This window comes from Capra hircus, chromosome 15 (assembly GCF_001704415.2).
Source record: "Capra hircus breed San Clemente chromosome 15, ASM170441v1, whole genome shotgun sequence".
NCBI lineage: Eukaryota > Metazoa > Chordata > Mammalia > Artiodactyla > Bovidae > Capra > Capra hircus.
In genome coordinates this window covers 20,030,094-20,048,267 of record NC_030822.1, presented here as the reverse complement: position 1 = coordinate 20,048,267, position 18,174 = coordinate 20,030,094, and the positions used below count along the sequence as shown (strand labels likewise).

Here is an 18,174-nt window from a genome sequence, read left to right as displayed (position 1 = left end):
CCCGTTCATTGGTCAAAACAGGTCATGTGGCCACATCTAACTTCAGGGGAGTAGGAAGTGCAATCCTACTATTGCTCTGCAAGAGGGGTCAGGATGTTAAAAACATTGGTGACTAGCACTCCTGGGTAACCAGTGGTAATAGTATGATTTTTTCCATTTTATAAGTGAGGGAATTTTAAGGGGAATTAATATCCAAAATAACACAGTTCATAAGTTAGGTGACTATATGATTGATTGGCCAGATCAGAATACCTTTGCCAATGAAAGGAGGGTTTTAATCAACACATCCTAAATCCTGAGCAGCCTGCACTGACCGCTTTGGGATTTACTGACCCTCTCTGTTCCTCCTCTGGCTGGGATCTTCTTCCTCCTCCTCCTGAACTGAGGTGTCCACAGCCAACAGACAAGGTGAGCAATGCACACGCAAGAACTCAAGAGCAGAGAAGTGAGACACATAAAAAGGGGTTTTCCCCGATGACCTTCCTGAGGAGGTCAAATGCCAGAGGTCAGATAAATCAACACCTGCCAACCACGCTGCTGCTTAATGATCTTGTCAAGATTAGGAATTCTTGTATGAAGTGTTTTAAAACCTAAAAATCAATCTATCACTAGGTGAAATTGAATGAATTAAATGACAAAGGAATAGCTTTTAATGTTGTTTTTATCATGGTCAGGGTATTCCAAAGCTAGTTGTATGTGGTGGCGATTTGAAACTCATTTCAAAAGCAGGTTGAGTCTTAGTACAATCAAAAACATTCAGGAAAGGTTATATTTTCAGAGGAAGAAACTGAGGCCCAGACAGATTAAGCTTGTGTGTTTCCCTATCTCAGGACTGAGACAGAGGTTGGACTAGAACACCTTCCCCAACTCCAGTTGTTCTTTTTAAAACCTCAATGTTCTCATGTGAAAAATGGCAACAATAAATCCTACGTTATAGAAGAGAAACAGGATGAATTAAGGTAACGGTCATAAAGCACTTTGTGTGGCCAGTGCGCAGGAAATGGTAAGCATTTTCATTATTATATCAAAGCAGGGTTCTTACATATTTCAGCATCAAAGGTTTATTTTTAGATTGCAGCACATTCCATTAGTGACTGATGGAGGTCATGAATTTATCAGAAAATTGTTAAAGGTGTGTTTGTTGTTTTAAATACAAAAAAGAAAGTTGTTCTTTTCTTTTTTTAAAGTTCACATATTACCAAAAAAAGACCTCATGTGGTTATATTAACTGTAAGAAGCTAAAGACATTTAAAGACTCTCATCAGATTAGTGGTTTTAAATCACAGCAAGTATGCGGCCATGCTGCTGGAGATAAAGATGCCTGTAGCCAGCATGCCCAGGTGAGTTGAGTTGAGAGACAACCCCACTCACTAGCTGAATGACTTTAGGCCAGTTATCGATACTTGCACCCTGCAAACCTCGTTTTCCTCTTTGAAAAAGGAGGGAAGAGCAGCACCAGCCTGGCTAGGTGGTGTGGGGGCTCAGTGAGACCCTGGGTGTGGAGCACTTTGCCCTGAGCCTGATTCACAGGGATGCTTGATTGGTGAAGCAAGGTGACACTCATAAAGGGTAAAAAATACCCTCTCCTTGGGGTGGAAAAAAACATGCTAAGGAATAAAAAGAAATCATCTAGAGAAGGAAATATTGCCATTTGCAGCAATAGGATGGACATAGAGAACATTATACTTAGCAAAGCAAGACAAAGACAAATATTATGTGATATCACTTATAAGTGGAGTCTAAAAAATAATACAAATGAATCCATATACACAACAGAAAAGGACTCACAGACAGAGAAAACAAATTTTTAGTTACAAAAGAAGAAAAGGAATAGAGAGGGATAAATTAGGAGTATAGGAATAACGGATACAAACTATTGAGCATTAAATAGATAGGCAACATGGGATGTCCCCTGGTGGTGTAGCGGTTAGGATTCTGGGCTGCCCTGACCTGGCCTGGGGTTCAGTCCCTGGTTGGGGAACTAAGATCCCTCCCGCAAGCTGCATGGCACAGCCCTCCCCATGTCCCAAAAAGATAAGCAACGAGATTTACTGTATAGTACAGGGAATTATACTGACTGAACTGAACAGGGAATTATATTCAACATCTTGTAATAACCTATAAATGGAAGATAATAGGAAGCACATACATACATATATATTATATATATATAACTGAATCATTCTGCTGTACACCTGAAACCAACACAGCATAAATAAATCAAATGCAGTTCAATTAAACAGAAGAAACTGTTAAGAGGATCGTCTACACTTTATTTTCTGGCAGGCGTGACTCCCATACAGACGTTCACCCTGGAGCCGGGCTCATCAGCCGCAGGAGGCCCCTCCGGAAGTCTTCGGGAAGGCCCACCGGCTTGCTGGTGGCTGGATTGACAAAGACATGGACTGAAGACCCTGTGGTGCAGGCCAAAGAGGCAAAGTGAGCCAGCTTGGGGTGGCCGAAGAAGAAGCCATCGCTGAGGTCCCAGTGGCTGACGGAAGGTGTCTCCTTGGTGGGCTTAGGGGGGAACAGGGCAAGGCGGTAGTGCACGCTGGAGCGACCCACTTTCTCCACGGCCAGCGCGGCCACTGGGATCTGAGGAAAGCTGACCGGTGTGTGGAAGGTGCACTGATTGGCCACCATGAAGCCCACCATGGGGGACATCAGCAAGCCGGTTTTCAGGCCACAGTACCTGGGAAATTATATTACAGTGCTTATTCCAGGTCACCACAATGCTGTCTCCCAGCCCAGCCACTGAGTTTCAGCCTAGTGTGACCCAGCTTCAATGGGCCTAGAATCAAATCCCAGCTCTGCCCCTCACTGGCTGGGTTATCTTAGGCAAGTTACTTAACTTCTCTTTACTCCAGTTCCCACAATAATGTTATGTTCACAACACTGGTACCTACTTCATAGGCTGACTGAGAATTAAATCATAAGTGTCATATAATAGTATAAAATGTAAGACACTAACAGTTCACAGATATAGTAAGTTCTCATTAAACACTAGCTATTATTATTAATATTGTGTCCTTCTTGTCTTCACTTCTCCTGGTAAAAAATCGGGTATTTTTGTGCAAATGAGAGAATTACTGTGTCTCTTACATCTGCTATGAGCTTGTAATCTCTTTAAGGACAGTGACTGTGTCTTAAGTTTGTTGACTAGAAATAAGGCTATATTTGAGATAAAAGATGGCTCACTGGGTAAAGAATCTGCCTGACAATGCAGGAGACCCAGGAGTTCGATATCTGGGTTGGGAAGATCCCCTGGAGTAGGCAATGGCAGCCCACTCCAGTATTCTTGCCTTAAAAATCCCACAGACAGAGGAGCCTGGAGGGTGACAGTGCACGGGGTCACAAACCATCAGACGCAGCTGAGCAACTGGCACTACTGAGATGAATGCAGAGGTTGAGCAAAGTCGGAAATAAACAGCATCATGCTTAGTTATCTCTTCCTTCTTCTCCAAAGAAGTCTACTTATGATTTAAACAGGTTAATCATGTTGTCTTTTTTTCTTTTTGAGAAAATTAAGACTGAATGTGAGAATTTGCTATAAGAAAACAATTGCGGATCCTATAAAGGTTTGCCTACAAAGCTGCTCACGTGTGTCACAGAAGCAAGCTACGCGTCTCCTTCCAGGGAGGGCGCCGTGGGTGCCAGGGGCCAGCCACCTGAGCATCCCCTGGTGTCACCCATCACGACATTAGATACATTCATTTATTGACACGGAAAGTCATTAGTGAAAAAGATCATATTACAGAACAGTATGTAGCATTTGATCCCATTTGTTTTTATAGGAACATACTGGCTTATGTCCTTATTGCCTAGAAAAAAACTCTGAAAGGACAGACTCCCAAATAGTTTCAGTAGTGATCTAGCAGTGGAATTTTGGATAATTTTTTCTTCCTTTGGTTTGTATAAATTTTCCAGAATGAACATGATTTGCCTTTGAAAGAATTTTTAAAAAGTGCTATTTTGTTTAAATGTATGAATATGAATTTCATTTCTCCAAAGGAGCACTGGAGAGACAAGCAGGCTGGAGAAGTAAGGCTCCTTCTTCTTCCCGCTGGGATCCTGCCCCTGGCTGCACTGCCTGAGGAGCCTCCCTCCTGAACAAGAGAGAAGGAAAAGGGAAGAGGAGAAGAAAACCCAGCTCTTCAGTGTGACTGAGATCCAGTGAGAACCAAATTCTCCCATTTTTATTTCCCAGGCTTCTTTCCTGCAACTGCTCTCCTAGTTCCCTGCCACCTTTTCCTCATTCTTCTAAGGCACTGACAGTAAAGAAATAGTGCCTCCTCCCACTGAGGGTGTAGCGTTTCCTGAGCTCCCTGCAACTCTGAGCCAGGCCACCAAACCTTTAAATAATTAAAATGCAGGAGCACTTTCAAACAATGAAATTGATGAGCACCTGGTCACCAGGGCTGCACTGAGTGTTTTACATTTTGTTATTCATCTTCAAAACCATCCTCCAAGGTAGATCTTATTTCCCCATTGTATAGGAAAGAAAGTAGAGCAGGGAGGCTGGATGAATTTCCTAAAGGCACGCATTTGTACAGTTAAGTGGTGGTCCAGGCCCAAAATTAGGCTCTGGAGAGCCAAAGCACTTGTTTGTCCTTCATTCTGGCTTAGTAGATAAAGTAGGGGAAGCCAAAATCTACATTTTAGTCCCGCGAATGAATTGCATTTTCTTTACGTGTTCCTTTGACTTGAAGAATGATATTTTCTTTAAGAGCTGAGTGATGGCTTCATTACATTTGGATAACAGACTTCCTGTTTGTTAAGTTCATAACCAATTTGATTTGACTGGTGGTGACCATAGGGTATTTGGGCTTCCCAGTTGGTTCACTGGTAAAGAATCCACCTGCCAATGCAGGAGACAGAGGAGACACGGGTTTGATCTTTGGGTCCAGAAGATCCCTTGGAAGAGGGCATGGCAACCCACTCCAGTACTCTTGCCTGGAAAATTCCACGGACAGAGGAGCCTGGTGGGCTGCAGTTTATGGGGCTGCAAAGAGTTGGACACGACTGGGCATCAATGACCACAGGGTACTCAGTAAGAATTTTCCCACCATTCCATCTTTTTTAGGTTTTAATCTTTATCAGAGTTTATACACATGAACATTAAAAAGTCAAACTGTTGCTTGCAGCTTATTACAAAACCAGTGGTTCTCTGGCTGTTTATACCATTGGTTACAGTCTAGGTCAGGGGCTGTTAGTAAATTCATTCATTCCACAGCCTCCACAGTTCACCTGCTCTTTGTTAGATGCTGAGTAAGAGAGGATTCCTGTCCTCAGGAGCTCTCAATTTCAGGGCAGTGGTGGGGCCGGACGTGTCCATTGTTGACCTCTATTTGGCCAGAAGGTGCCTGCTGTTTCTTTCTGGCTCCCCTTCCTCTTTCTTCTTCTCTCCCTTTCTTCCTTTCCTCAGCAAACATTTACTGTCCACTTCTGTGTTCCAAGCACAGAAGAGAGAGCCATGAACAGTTAGCAGGCAACAGTCCATGCCTTCACATGGCCATGGTCTGGAAGGGGGCACACTCAGAACTCAGGGTGACGAGCACTAGGCAGGGGAAGCAGGGGCTCTGGGAGCTTGTAGCATGCGGGCTGGCTCCTTGCTTGGTATCAGGGAAGACCCTCTGAGGAAGTGACAGCTAAGCTAATAAGCTAAGGAGAAAATGTACAAACTTTTCAAGTGAACAGTTGGGGGAACAGCTTTTCGGAGAGAGGAATGGCCTATGTGGTAGCCCAGAGGCCAGAGACCTCTGGGGGCATGTCCCAGAGACAACACAAGTCCCAGATGGCTGCAACACAGACTGCCAGAGGCAGCTGGGGAGCAGGCAGGAGGCAGACTGGGGAGGGTCTTGGTAAGGAATTTGGATTTTATCCTGGGGCATTGGGAAGCCACTGAAGGCAGAGTTTTTCATTTCCTCAGTCAAGTCTGACTCTTTGTGACGCCATAAACTGCAGCAAGCCAGGCTTCCCTGTCCTCAACTATCTCCCTGAGCTTGCTCAAACTCATGTCCATTGAGGTAGTGATGTCATCCAACCATCTTATCCTCTATCATCCCTCCCCTTCTCCTGCCTTCAATCTTTCCCAGTATCAGGGTCTTTTCCAATGAGTCAGCTCTTCGAATCAGCTGGCCAAAGGATTGGAGCTTCAGCTTCATCAGTCCTTTCAATGAATATTCAGGGTTGATTTCCTTTAGGATTGATTGATTTGATCTCCTTCCTGTCCAAAGGACTCCTCTCAAGAGGCAGGCAGGGAGAGGCAAGATCAGATTGATTTAGTAAAACTGAATCAAACTGAACAATGGATTAGATGGAAACGTGATGTGTGCAGAAGAATAATTAGATAACTACACGGTTCTGGCAAAAAATGATGGTGCCTGGGGCTAGGATGATGACAGCAGAGATGGAGAAAACTAGATGGAATCAAGAGAGATTTTGCGTAAGGTGTGATGATAAATTGAAATGAAGGAGAGAGAAGAGTCCAGAGTTGCTCCCAGTCTAGGTGACTTAATGCTTTGAACAGGTTGAGCTGAGGTGCCTGTGAGATCCTAAGATGATACGCACAATAGGGATAACAATACCTCTGAGTGAGTAGAAGTTGCTCAGTCGTGTCTGAATCTTTGCAACCCCATAGACTGTAGCCCGCCAGGTTCCTCTGTCCATGGGATTTTCCAGGCAAGAATACTGGAGTGGGTAGCCATTCCCTTCTCCAGGGAATCTTCCCAACCCAGGGATCGAATCCAGGTCTCCCACAGTGCAGGAGGGTTCTCTACCATCTGAGCCACCAAGGAAGCCATAGCTACAATTTATTTAGCCCTGCACGACACACGAGGCCTTCCGTGGATTATATAGTCAGGAGGCATCTGAATCTATGGGTCTGATGCTCAGAAAGAGGTTTGGGCTGCAGACAGGAGTAGAGCTCAGATCTAACATCAGGGTCTAGGCAGGGAGGGTGAAGAGTGGAAGCCACTGGCATAAGACACTCACCGTGGCGGGCCTGTTGTGAGCTGGAAAGCAAATGCCCAGTTTGACCTCACGCAAATTCAGACTCTAAAAGATACTGATGTTAAAAAGAAATACTCAGGCTCAAATAGAGTCATGGCCCCTTCAGACAGCAAACCAAGACTGCACTGCAATTTCAATCCCTCCTAGAAACGTGACCTTTGAAACAGTCAATCTGAGAAGTCCGATCTACGGGAGTGAGGTTTATCTGCATGATAAAGACCCCTGCTGCTCCCTGCCCCCAAAAGAAGACACTGTGGCCTGAAACAATCCTTTCTTCTCTTCAGCTGATACCTTCTTGACCCATCCTCCTTTAACCTATAAACATCTTCCATTTTATACAACTCCGCAGAGCCTCTTTCTATTTAACTAGATGGGGTGAATAAAGCCAATTCGATCTTCAAATTTACTCAGTTGAATTTTTTTGTTTGTTTGTTTGTTTTGTTTTTTTTTTAACACTGGGCAGACTAAGTAAAACGCATGTGTGTACTGTCTGGATTTGTCTTTCTGGCTCCTGGTTTGTGACCCGTGGGAGAGGCTAAACCAGGTGAGAGGGAGGGCCTAGAAGAGGATGTAGCGGGGTGGGGGGTGAGGGCTGAAATCAAGCCCAGATTCAGCCTGACACACAAAAAAACTGTCTTTGAATACGTTCTCAATGGATATTTCTTGGGATACCACGAACAACTGATAAAGTGATTGTGACGCTGCCTAATAATTGGGTGAGGTGAATGCCCATCTTCTATGCTTTCTTACACTTGCTTTATAAAGTAAACTTTAGCATAAAGGGAGGTTTGACTTGGAAGGCCCCTTGGGACCCTCTTGGTACAGGGGCTCCCCAACACTAGCGTGGGGCTTGGAATCTCCTGGGGAACCTGCACAACATCCAGATCCCCGGTGTCCTCAGACCTCCTGAATCAATATACAGGGCATCCCGATTCTACCAAAGTCCCCAGTGATTCTGATGCACACCTAGCATGGAGTTGTTCCTCTAGGGCTACCCTCTCAGATAAGGAAACTGCCCAGAGAGATGAAGTAAGCTGCTCATCTGCACACAGCTAGAAAGGGACAGGGTCTGTCTACACTCTGTGGTCACTCCAGCCCTTTCCACTAACCTCCTCAGCCCCAGACACAGCCCCAGCCCAGGCTTGGAGGCCAGTGTGTCTCTGGGGCATTTGTGGCTCAGAATCAGATAAACTGTGTCCATGATCTCACCCTGACACTGCACCCGACTCCACCAGCTGGGCTTGGTCGTCTCTTACTCCTCCTCCCCAAGCTCCTGTCTCCTTCCTTGAGTCTTCGCCTTTGTTCTGCCTTGATCCTAGTGTGGAGGCCTGCCTTGGTGCCTCGCCTCCCTGGTTGCCTCCAGAGCAGGCGCTGTGCACACTTGAGGGACATGGTGCCTCTGGGTCTGTGTGAGCACACAGTCTTGTTGCCTCCTGAGGTCTGGAGAGAAGTGCCTGTCAGATGGTAGGAGGCCAGTGGGCATATGGCACAAATAACACCTTTCAGAGAGGTGAGGCTATTTTTGTCACTTGCCATAAATAGCATAGGATGGGCCACGGCTTGTGGTCAGTTACCTGACATGTCAAGGCAGGATTCTGGCAGGAAGTCCATCCCCACACTCCCTAAAACTAAGAATAAGCACAAGCTGGGCAGCGTGACCCCTTGACTGTGCCGAGTCCTGAGGGAGCGTCATGTAAGCTGCTGAAGAGAGACTCGGGCCAAGGGAATCTGCACAGAGAGGCCCCGGCTTGGGTGGTGTCAGGAGGTTATGTGGTTACAAGGAGAAACACATATTTAGAAATATAGACCTGGGGAGAAAATGCCTTAAATGTGAACATGTATAGAGCTAAAAGATTAAGATGATAAAGCTCACACTTAGGAATATACTCTGAATGTCTTTATATAAATAATTTATCTTCAGTCAAGCTTCTTTGGATATTGCCTTTACAGAATGATTTTGGTCTACAGGGGTTAATTGAAAGTAATTGTATGCAAGTCCCTATGTCAACCATTTCTATTGACCTTGGCCTGCAGTGTAAAACACTGGTTAAGAGCTCAAGTCATTAGACCTGGGTTTGAATTACAGCTCTGCTGCTGTGTGACTTCAAAGAGTTACTCAACATCCCAGAGGCTCAATTTTTCTCATTTCTAAAATGAAGACAGTAACACAGACATGACAGGATTTTTTGTGACAATTATATAAGGCAACGCATATCTTATATGTCTTGGCCAATTACTGCAACTTAAAGATTTTTGTCGTTATTTTTGTTTGTTTTTTAAACTTTTTAAACAATTTTGGCCTCTAGGGGTAGAAATTTACATCTGTTTTTGGGTCAAATGTTTCCTTTATTTAGGGAAGACCGCTTGTATCAAAACCCTGGCAGCCAACCTGCGTGTAGACATGGTGTTCTCACAGGAGAACTATCAAAAGGGCCAGTGTATTGTTTCTTCAAGTGGTTTTAAGAGCAGCGGAGGGGAGAATCAGGCAAGCAGAGCAAGAGGGCAAGGACAGGATGGATGAGACATGGCAACTACTGCACTTTAGGAACTTCGAGAAAAGGCTGAGAAATGCTTTGAAGGAGACGTAGGACAGGTTTAGCAACAAACCAAGTAACTTTGAGCCAGTGTACTTTGCATAGAAAACTTACAGAATTTAATGATTGCTGCAATGTCGTAACAGACAAGAATTTACTCAAGAGGTAAATGGAAGCTGTTTAGTCCCTCTGTTCCAATGATGCAATCATACCAATTTGTGGAGCTAATCTTTCTCACGCTAGTAAAGTAATGTTCAAAATTCTCCAAGCCAGGCTTCAGCAATACGTGAACCGTAAACTTTCAGATGTTCAAGCTGGTTTTAGAAAAGGTAGAGGAACCAGAGATCAAATTGCCAACATCTGCTGCATCATCAAAAAAGCAAGAGAGTTCCAGAAAAACATCTATTTCTGCTTTATTGACTATGCCAAAGCCTTTGACTGTGTGGATCACAATAAACTGTGGAAAATTCTGAAAGAGATGGGAATACCAGACCACCTCACCTGCCTCTTGAGAAATTTGTATGCAGGTCAGGAAGCAACAGTTACAACTGGACATGGAACAACAGACTGGTTCCAAACAGGAAAAGGAGTATGTCAAGGCTGTATATTGTTACCTTGCTTATTTAACTTCTATGCAGAGTACATCATGAGAAACGCTGGGCTGGAGGAAGCACAAGCTGGAATCAAGATTGCTGGAAGAAATATCAATAACCTCAGATATGCAGATGACACCACCTTTATGGCAGAAAGTGAAGAAGAACTAAAAAGCCTCTTGATGAAAGTGAAAGAGGAGAGTGAAAAAGTTGGCTTAAAGCTCAACATTCAGAAATCTAAGATCATGGCATCTGGTCCCATCACTTCATGGCAAATAGATGGGGAAACAAACAGTGGTTGACCTTATTTTTCTGGGCTCCAAAATCACTGCAGATGGTGATTGCAGCCATGAAATTAAAAGACACTTACTCCTTGGAAGGAAAGTTATGACCAACCTAGACAGCATATTCAAAAGCAGAGACATTACTTTGTCAACAAAGGTCTGTCTAGTCAAGTCTACGGTTTTTCCAGTGCTCATGTATGGATGTGAGAGTTGGACTGTGAAGAAGGCTGAGAGCCAAAGAATGGATGCTTTTGAAGTGTGGTGTTGGAGAAGACTCTTGAGAGTCCCTTGGACTGCAAGGAGATCCAACCAGTCCTTCCTAAAGGAGATCAGTCCTGGATGTTCATTGGAAGGAGTGATGTTAAAGTTGAAACTCCAATACTTTGGCCATCTGATGCAAAGATCTGACTCACTGGAAAAGACCCTGATGCTGGGAAAGATTGAAGGCAGGAGAAGGGGACAACAGAGGATGAGATGGTTGCATGGCATCACCAACTCAATGGACATGGGTTTGGGTGGACTCCAGGAGTTGGTGATGGACAGGGAGGCCTGGCGTGCTGCGGTTCATGGAGTTGCAATGAGTCAGACACGACTGAGAGACTGAACTGAATCCTTCTCAGCAGAAAATGGTAAACCAACCTTCACTTCATCCTAAGTCTTACTGACCTAACCACATCACTGGGTTTGGTGCTGGTGATACGGCTGCACTGGATCCTCTTCCCTGGCAGAGCTTACAGTTAAAGAAAGGCCATAAAAAATATAAGCTGAGGGGAGGTGCTCTGCAGGAGATGGACATGGCTGTATGAGATGCCGTAACAAGGGCATCTGAACCAGGTGGAGGCAGATGGGTGTGCAGACCTCCTGAGGAACGGAAGGAAGGCCAATAAGGCCCTGTGGCTAGACCACAGGACAGGAGGGGAGAATGGAAGCAGGTGAGGTATGGGAGAAAGGCTGGGCCTGATCCTGTACCGATCGGATTTTAACCTAACAGAATGGGAAGCCATTGCTGAGGTTTAAAGAGGAGGGAGGGTCATGATCATGTCAGCATTTCAAGATTAACCCTTCAGGGAATGGATGGGGAAGGCAAGAGTGGAGGTAGAGGTACAGGAGGCAACTGAGAGCTGGGACTGGGGGAGGTACTGGGCTTGTGGCGCCAAAGATATTCAAGATGGGGCTCAAAGGACCCACAGCTGGGCCTCCCTGGCTGTCTGGCTTCCACCTCTCACAAAGGGCACCTACCGCAGAAACAGGGGTCTCCACCATTCAGATAGCCTTTGAGACTATGATGAGACCTTGGGTTCCTCACTGTAACACCACCCTCCCCAGGCTGATCTCTGCCTTGGTTAACTGTCATTTGGCATGGCAGTACCTGTGGTCTTGTCTCACTAGGTTTTTTAGGTTTTCCAAGTAGTTGAGGAATATTATTCCAAACCCAAGGGGAAATGACTACATAGACAAATGAATGTATTTGCAAACTTTTCAGCTATTTTGCTCCTGAAAAGGAGAGCGAGGCAGTTAAGATAAAAATAGGAAGAAATATTTTCTGACAGCCTCACAGTTTGAATAAGCATGACCTGAAGAATACTGAGTTTTCCTTTGGTTAGTTTCATGTTGCTTTTAAGCATGTTTGGCTTTATTTTAAAGGACAAATGATTTTTTAAAAAGGACAAATGATATAATAAGTAACAAGAAGGATTTCTTAGACTTTTAAAGTCAAGTAAGATGTGAGACTGAATAAATAAACAAGCCTTTACCTCACATTATGTTTTCTTGCCATTTGGCAATATTTTTTTAAAAATTGAAATATATATAAATAAACTGGGTTGCCTATCTCTGAATATAAAAAGCTGATATAATGAGTTGGCAGTAGCTCACATTAGGAAAATGCTCAGCCGCAGCTGCCTGCAGATCATCGCAGTTTTCAAAGTGCACGCACTGGGTCCCCAAACTCAGCAAAACTAATAAAAATCATCTGCTGTTAGAGCAGAACAATTTCTTCGCAACCGTGTTCTCCCAAGAAGTTCATTCTGGTAAATCAGTGTCAAGATGACAAGAAAGTCCAACATATCTCAAGAGCCACAATCTATAACAAGCAAAAGTCCTCAAAGCCATGCTCAGAAACAATATTAAAGGATCTGATGAAGAATTCAAGACTCAGAAATGAAGGATGTGAAACAAATTCATTAAAACATTTTGAATAAAAATTAGAAGACTGTGACATGATGCTCAATTCACAGGAAAACACAGTCTCAAAGGGTAAACATAATAGATGATGATCAGATAATTTTGTTAGACATCCAGAAGCAGAGTCAACTGTGAGCGAAGACCAAGAAAAAATAGATTAGGGTCAACTTTGACTCCATACACTAAGGATACTACTACTGCTGTGCTTTTTGTCTTTATTAGAGTTGCCCTCTGAGTGAGAGAGTTCAAAGAAAGCATCTTTGAAAAGTGATTATTAGATCTTCCATAAAAAAATAAAAAACTAAAATAATAAAATAAAATTAAAAAAAAAAAAAAACTAAAAAAAAAAATAAAATAGATCTTCCAGGTTCTCAAAATTAAGCAGACGAGGGATATGGTGATAGTTCCTGGGCCCATTGAAAAAAAAGGAGAACAGAAGCTAAGAAAGGTGTTTATGCATTCCATGAGATCCCTAAAATCCAACTTCTTCCAATCAGTTATGGGCACCCAAGTGCATGGACTGACTGGGAATCCTCTGAGCTGGGTACATGCATTCTTCAGTAATCTCTTTCTGTGGCCAAAGCTCAAAGTTCTTTCAACTTCTTACATCACACTCTGTGGAATTAAGAAAAGAAAAATTCCTTATTTTTCATTCTAAGTCTTCTCCAACTTTTGTTTTCTCTAGATGGAAAGCCCTCAGAGAGTTATTGCTGAGTTATTGCATAACTCAGAGATCCGCAGAATTAACATTTTGGTACACATCTTTTGATGTGATGAGCCTCTTGATGAAAGTGAAAGAAGACAGTGAAAAAGTTGGCTTAAATCTCAACATTCAGAAAGCAAAGATCATGGCATCCGGTCCCATCACTTCATGGCAAATAGATGGGGAAACAATGGAAACATTGCCAGACTTTATTTTGGGGGGCTCCAAAGTCACTGCAGATGGTGATTGCAGCCATGAAATTAAAAGACGCTTACTCCTTGGAAGAAAAGTTATGACCAACCTAGATAGCATACTGAAAAGCAGAGACATTACTTTGCCAACAAACGTCCGTCTAGTCAAGGCTATGGTTTTTCCAGTGGTCATGTATGGATGTGAGAGTTGGACTGTGAAGAAGGCTGAGCACCGAAGAATTGATGCTTTTGAACTGTGGTGTTGGAGAAGACTCTTGAGAGTCCCTTGGACTGCAAGGAGATCCAACCAGTCCATTCTGAAGGAGATCAACCCTGGGATTTCTTTGGAAGGAATGATGCTGAAGCTGAAGCTCCAGTACTTTGGCCACCTCATGCGAAGAGTTGACTCATTGGAAAAGACTCTGATGCTGGGAGGGATTGGGGGCAGGAGGAGAAGGGGACGACTGAGGATGAGATGGCTGGATGGCATCACGGACTCGATGGACATGAGTCTGAGTGAACTCCGGGAGCTGGTGATGGACAGGGAGGCCTGGCGTGCTGCGATTCATGGGGTCGCAGAGTCGGACACGACTGAGAGACTGAACTGAACTGAACTGACACATCTTTTCAGACTCTTTTTCAGAAGAGGAGATTTTTGTTTTGTTCTGAATAAAACAGATCATACTGCAATTTGCTTGCTTCAGTCAATTATATATTATGAATTTGTTTCTATGCTGATATATGTATTTTTAATGACTGCTAAGTATGCCCTTGTATGGATGTAATATTTAGTAAATCAACCCCAAAGCAATTAAAAACTTGTTTTGAAGTGCTTTTCAACTTACAGAAAAGTTTGCAAAAGCAGTACAAGACTCCTGCATAACTATTGTACAAAGTCATCCATTTGTAACATTTTGTCACGTGTGCTTTAGCATTAACATTTATTACTCCTGAATTACCTGAGAGTAGGTTGTATATGTCATGCCACTTTTCCCTAAATATTTCAATGTGTGTTTCCTAAACACAAGGATAGTCTCTTCCATAACTACAGGACAATTATCAAATTCAGGAAATTTAACAATGGTCTAATCCTTCTGGTAATCTACAGTTTATATTCCAAGTTTACCAATTGTTTCAATAGGTGTTTTACTTTTTTTAAAAAAGAAGAGGGACTTCTATGGTGGTCCAGTGATTAAGAATCTGCCTTGCAAAGCAGAAGACACAGGTTTGATCCCCAGTGGGGAAACTAAGATCCCACATGCTATAGAGCAACTGAGCCCTGTGCCACAACTAGAGAGTTCATGCACCACAAAGAAAGATCCCACCTAAGGCAGAAAAGATCCCACATGTAGTGAATGAGACCCAATGCAGCCAAATAAATAAATAATGTTTTTAAAAGAAGAAACTTCTTTTTCCTGGTGCAAGATCTAATCTCAGATCATGTGTTACATTTAGTTATCATAGCTTTTCGGTCATCTTTTAATCTGGAACAGTCCTTCAGTCTGTCTTGATCTTTTATGACATTGATATTTTTCTGATGAATACAAGCTAGTTATTGTATAGTATGACCCATTATGTGGGTCTGTGTGATGACCCCCTCATGGTTGGATTCAGGTTGGAACACTATACATATGTCAATGGGCCCTTTTCAGGCTTCATATCCAGAGCCACAGATGTCCATTTGTCCTTATTGGTGATGTAGATTTGATCACTTCATTAAAATATTTATTGCTCACTTTTTCTATTGTATAGTTTCCCTTTTGTCTATTTTTTAAATTGTGGTAAACACAAAATTTATCATTTTGGACATTTTTAAAGGGTACAGTTCGTTGGCAGAAAGTATTGATACATTTATATTTTTATGTATCTGCTCTATAATATTCATATTTCCTTTTAACAAGTAATCTGTGGAAAGACACAGAGATGATCTTAGTCTCATGCTCAGATACTGTCCTTAATATCCTTTCCTCCTACCTCCTACTTCTCGATCTAGGGCTCACTGATGATTCATGCTGAGATTAAAGACCAAGTCTTGACATTAGCCCCGGCCCTTTCGCCTTTGCCTTCCCCTCATTCCACAGACAAGGGCACAAAGTTTTTCTAGTTGCTGGCTCTGGATCTGGAGAGAGAAATGCTGACCTGGATGATTTCCAACAGCCATTTCTGCACTAAACTGCTATAATTCTTTACAAAAATAGTCATGCCTTTCCTGGTATCATGTTCAGTTCTTCAAACAACTCTTGGTTCTCTACTCTGGGCCAGGCTCTATGCTGAATGTCAAGAAATAAAAATGGAAAAAGCGACAGTGCCTTCTCTTGAGCTGCTTGCATTTTGATGGGAGACACACAAATGGTACCTACAATGCAGTGTGGGCACTCTGGGCATGGAGGTGGCCCAGAGCACAACGGAAACACACTGTTACAAGGCTGAAAAGGCAAGCCACAGACTGGGAGAAAATACTGGACAAACCTATCCAACAAAGGACTTGGATCTAGAATATATAAAATATACTTACAAGTTAATAATAAGACACACAAGACAATTTTTAAATGTGCAAGATTTGAATAGATACTTCACCAAAGAAGATACATGAGTGGCAATAAGAATAAGAAAAGGTGTCCAATATTATTAGTCATTAGGGAAAAGACAATTAAAACCACAATGAGATATCCATTGAACACCCACTAGAATGGCTAAAATGAATGAGATACACTGTATCAGGTGTTGACAATGATGCGGAGGATGGATTGGAGTTCTCATATACTGATGATGGGAATGGAAAAAGATACAGCTGCTTGGAAAAATACTTTGCCAGTTTCCTGATGAAAAGGCAAAAATACACCTACCATATGACACAGCTGCTCGGCTCTTAGGTAATTATCCAAGAGAAATGAAAGCATTTCTACACAAAAGCTCATACATGAATATTAACAGCAGCTTTATTTGTAATAGCTGGAAAGCCCACATGTTGGACCACAAGTGTGGTACATTCATACTGTAGAATACTATTCATCAACAAAAGGAAATGAGCATACAACAAGGATTAAACTCAGAGTAATTATGCTGAGTCAAAGAAGTCAGACCAAAACAAAAGTACATACTGTATGATTCAACTTACATAAATTTCTAGAAAATGCAAACTAATTTCTAGTGAAAGAAAGCAAATAAATGGACTGGCAGGAGGGATTACCAAGAGAGCACCAGGGAACTGTGGGTGGTGTTCCTTTTCTTAACTGAAGTGAGGATTTCATGAGTGTACAAATATGCCAAAAGCCCTCAAATTGTGCACTTTAAATATGTGCAGCTTATTTTGTCAAAGCTGTTTGAAAAAATACAATGAAAAGAAATATTACAATATCTTAGCAATAGCAAATATGCCAATATCTAAACAAAATCAGTCTCTGATTATAGGATGGTGGAATTATTAACAAGGACTCTTTTCTTCTCATCCTTTTCTGAATTTTCCAAATTGTCCAAAATGAGCAAGCTATACTATCTAAATCAAAAAAGCTACTTTTGCAGAAAAAGAGTTAGATACACAAAGAAATCTGGAGAAAACAGTCTGTACTTATGAACTTTAAGACTACTGGGTGAAAAAAATCAAAGACATGGCACTTTTCAAATGACAAAAAAAGAGCCTCTATTCTTTCAGAAGTTACGATAGACCAGAGGGGACCGTGGTTTTATATGCTCCACAAAAATAAAAATATCTAAGTTAAAGCCATCTATGGAAAAGGCACCATATTAACAAAATGCATCATTTAGCCGGACTGTTCAGCTCAAACGTCTTTCAAATACATCAGCGGGAGGTTGGTGCAGGGAACCGGGGAAAGGAAGAGACAATGCCAGACAGCAAAAGAGGTGAATTTTTACATGAGGTCATGACCTTTTATTTCTTGAGTTCACCCAGAAGTATAAAGATTAAGGAAAAATCCAACATAATTAGCAAGTAACCTGCATTGCATATCCTTAAAAAGAGTACATACTGCAAAGGACAAGTTAAGCCATGGAAAATGCTATTTCATATCTGACCAAATATGGTTGAGAATCATTACTCTGGGTTTCCACTCTTGGAAATGTTTGCTACATCTGTCTGTACTGGGTTGAGGTTTCACTCTGAATTTTTACTAATAGTGAAAATAATAATTTTAAAAAGCTTTCAGGGAACATATTTAACCTAATTAGATGGTAAATACTTTTTAAAGCCTGCAGTGCATTAATTATTTGGATATCAAGAACTGAGGCTTATGAAGCAATTATGTTCATTTATTCAAAAAAAGTCACCTTCAGCAACTGTGCTAGACGCTAGATTATAAAGAAGCAAAGAGAACCCATGCACTCTTAGAGCTCTTAGCCTAAGGAATAAGAAATCTGTAAACAGTTGCAATACAAAGTGTCCACGGCTTGGGAGAATGGCAAAAAAGAGCAGCCTACAGGAAGGGGGTAACACTCGAGGAGGGCTTTGAAGGCTATGTAGGAGTTCTCTACTTAGGAAAAGAGGGACCTTCTAGGCAGAGGATGGCATGAAACAGAGAGGCAGGAGAAAGCTGGATTGTTTGGTAAATGGCCAGAGTTCAGTGAGGATTAAGAACAGGATTCATCTGGAGGGGAGAGGACCCGAAGATGGAAGTCCTTTACTCCATGTTAGAGGGTATGAAGAACTGTGCTGGTCAC

The 18,174-nt window shown here is 42.5% G+C and overlaps 1 protein-coding gene across 2 annotated transcripts in view; it reads right to left on the bottom strand.

Moving 5' to 3' along the window:
* LOC102187148 overlaps window positions 2,262-18,174 on the bottom strand; it is a 199,831-nt gene continuing 183,918 nt past the window's right edge. For both annotated transcript variants that reach the window (XM_018059289.1, XM_018059290.1), the window contains one exon: window positions 2,262-2,692. In XM_018059289.1, the coding sequence (XP_017914778.1) occupies window positions 2,308-2,692 (385 nt within the window). In that variant the 3' untranslated portion in view covers window positions 2,262-2,307. The remainder of the gene's footprint in view (window positions 2,693-18,174) is intronic.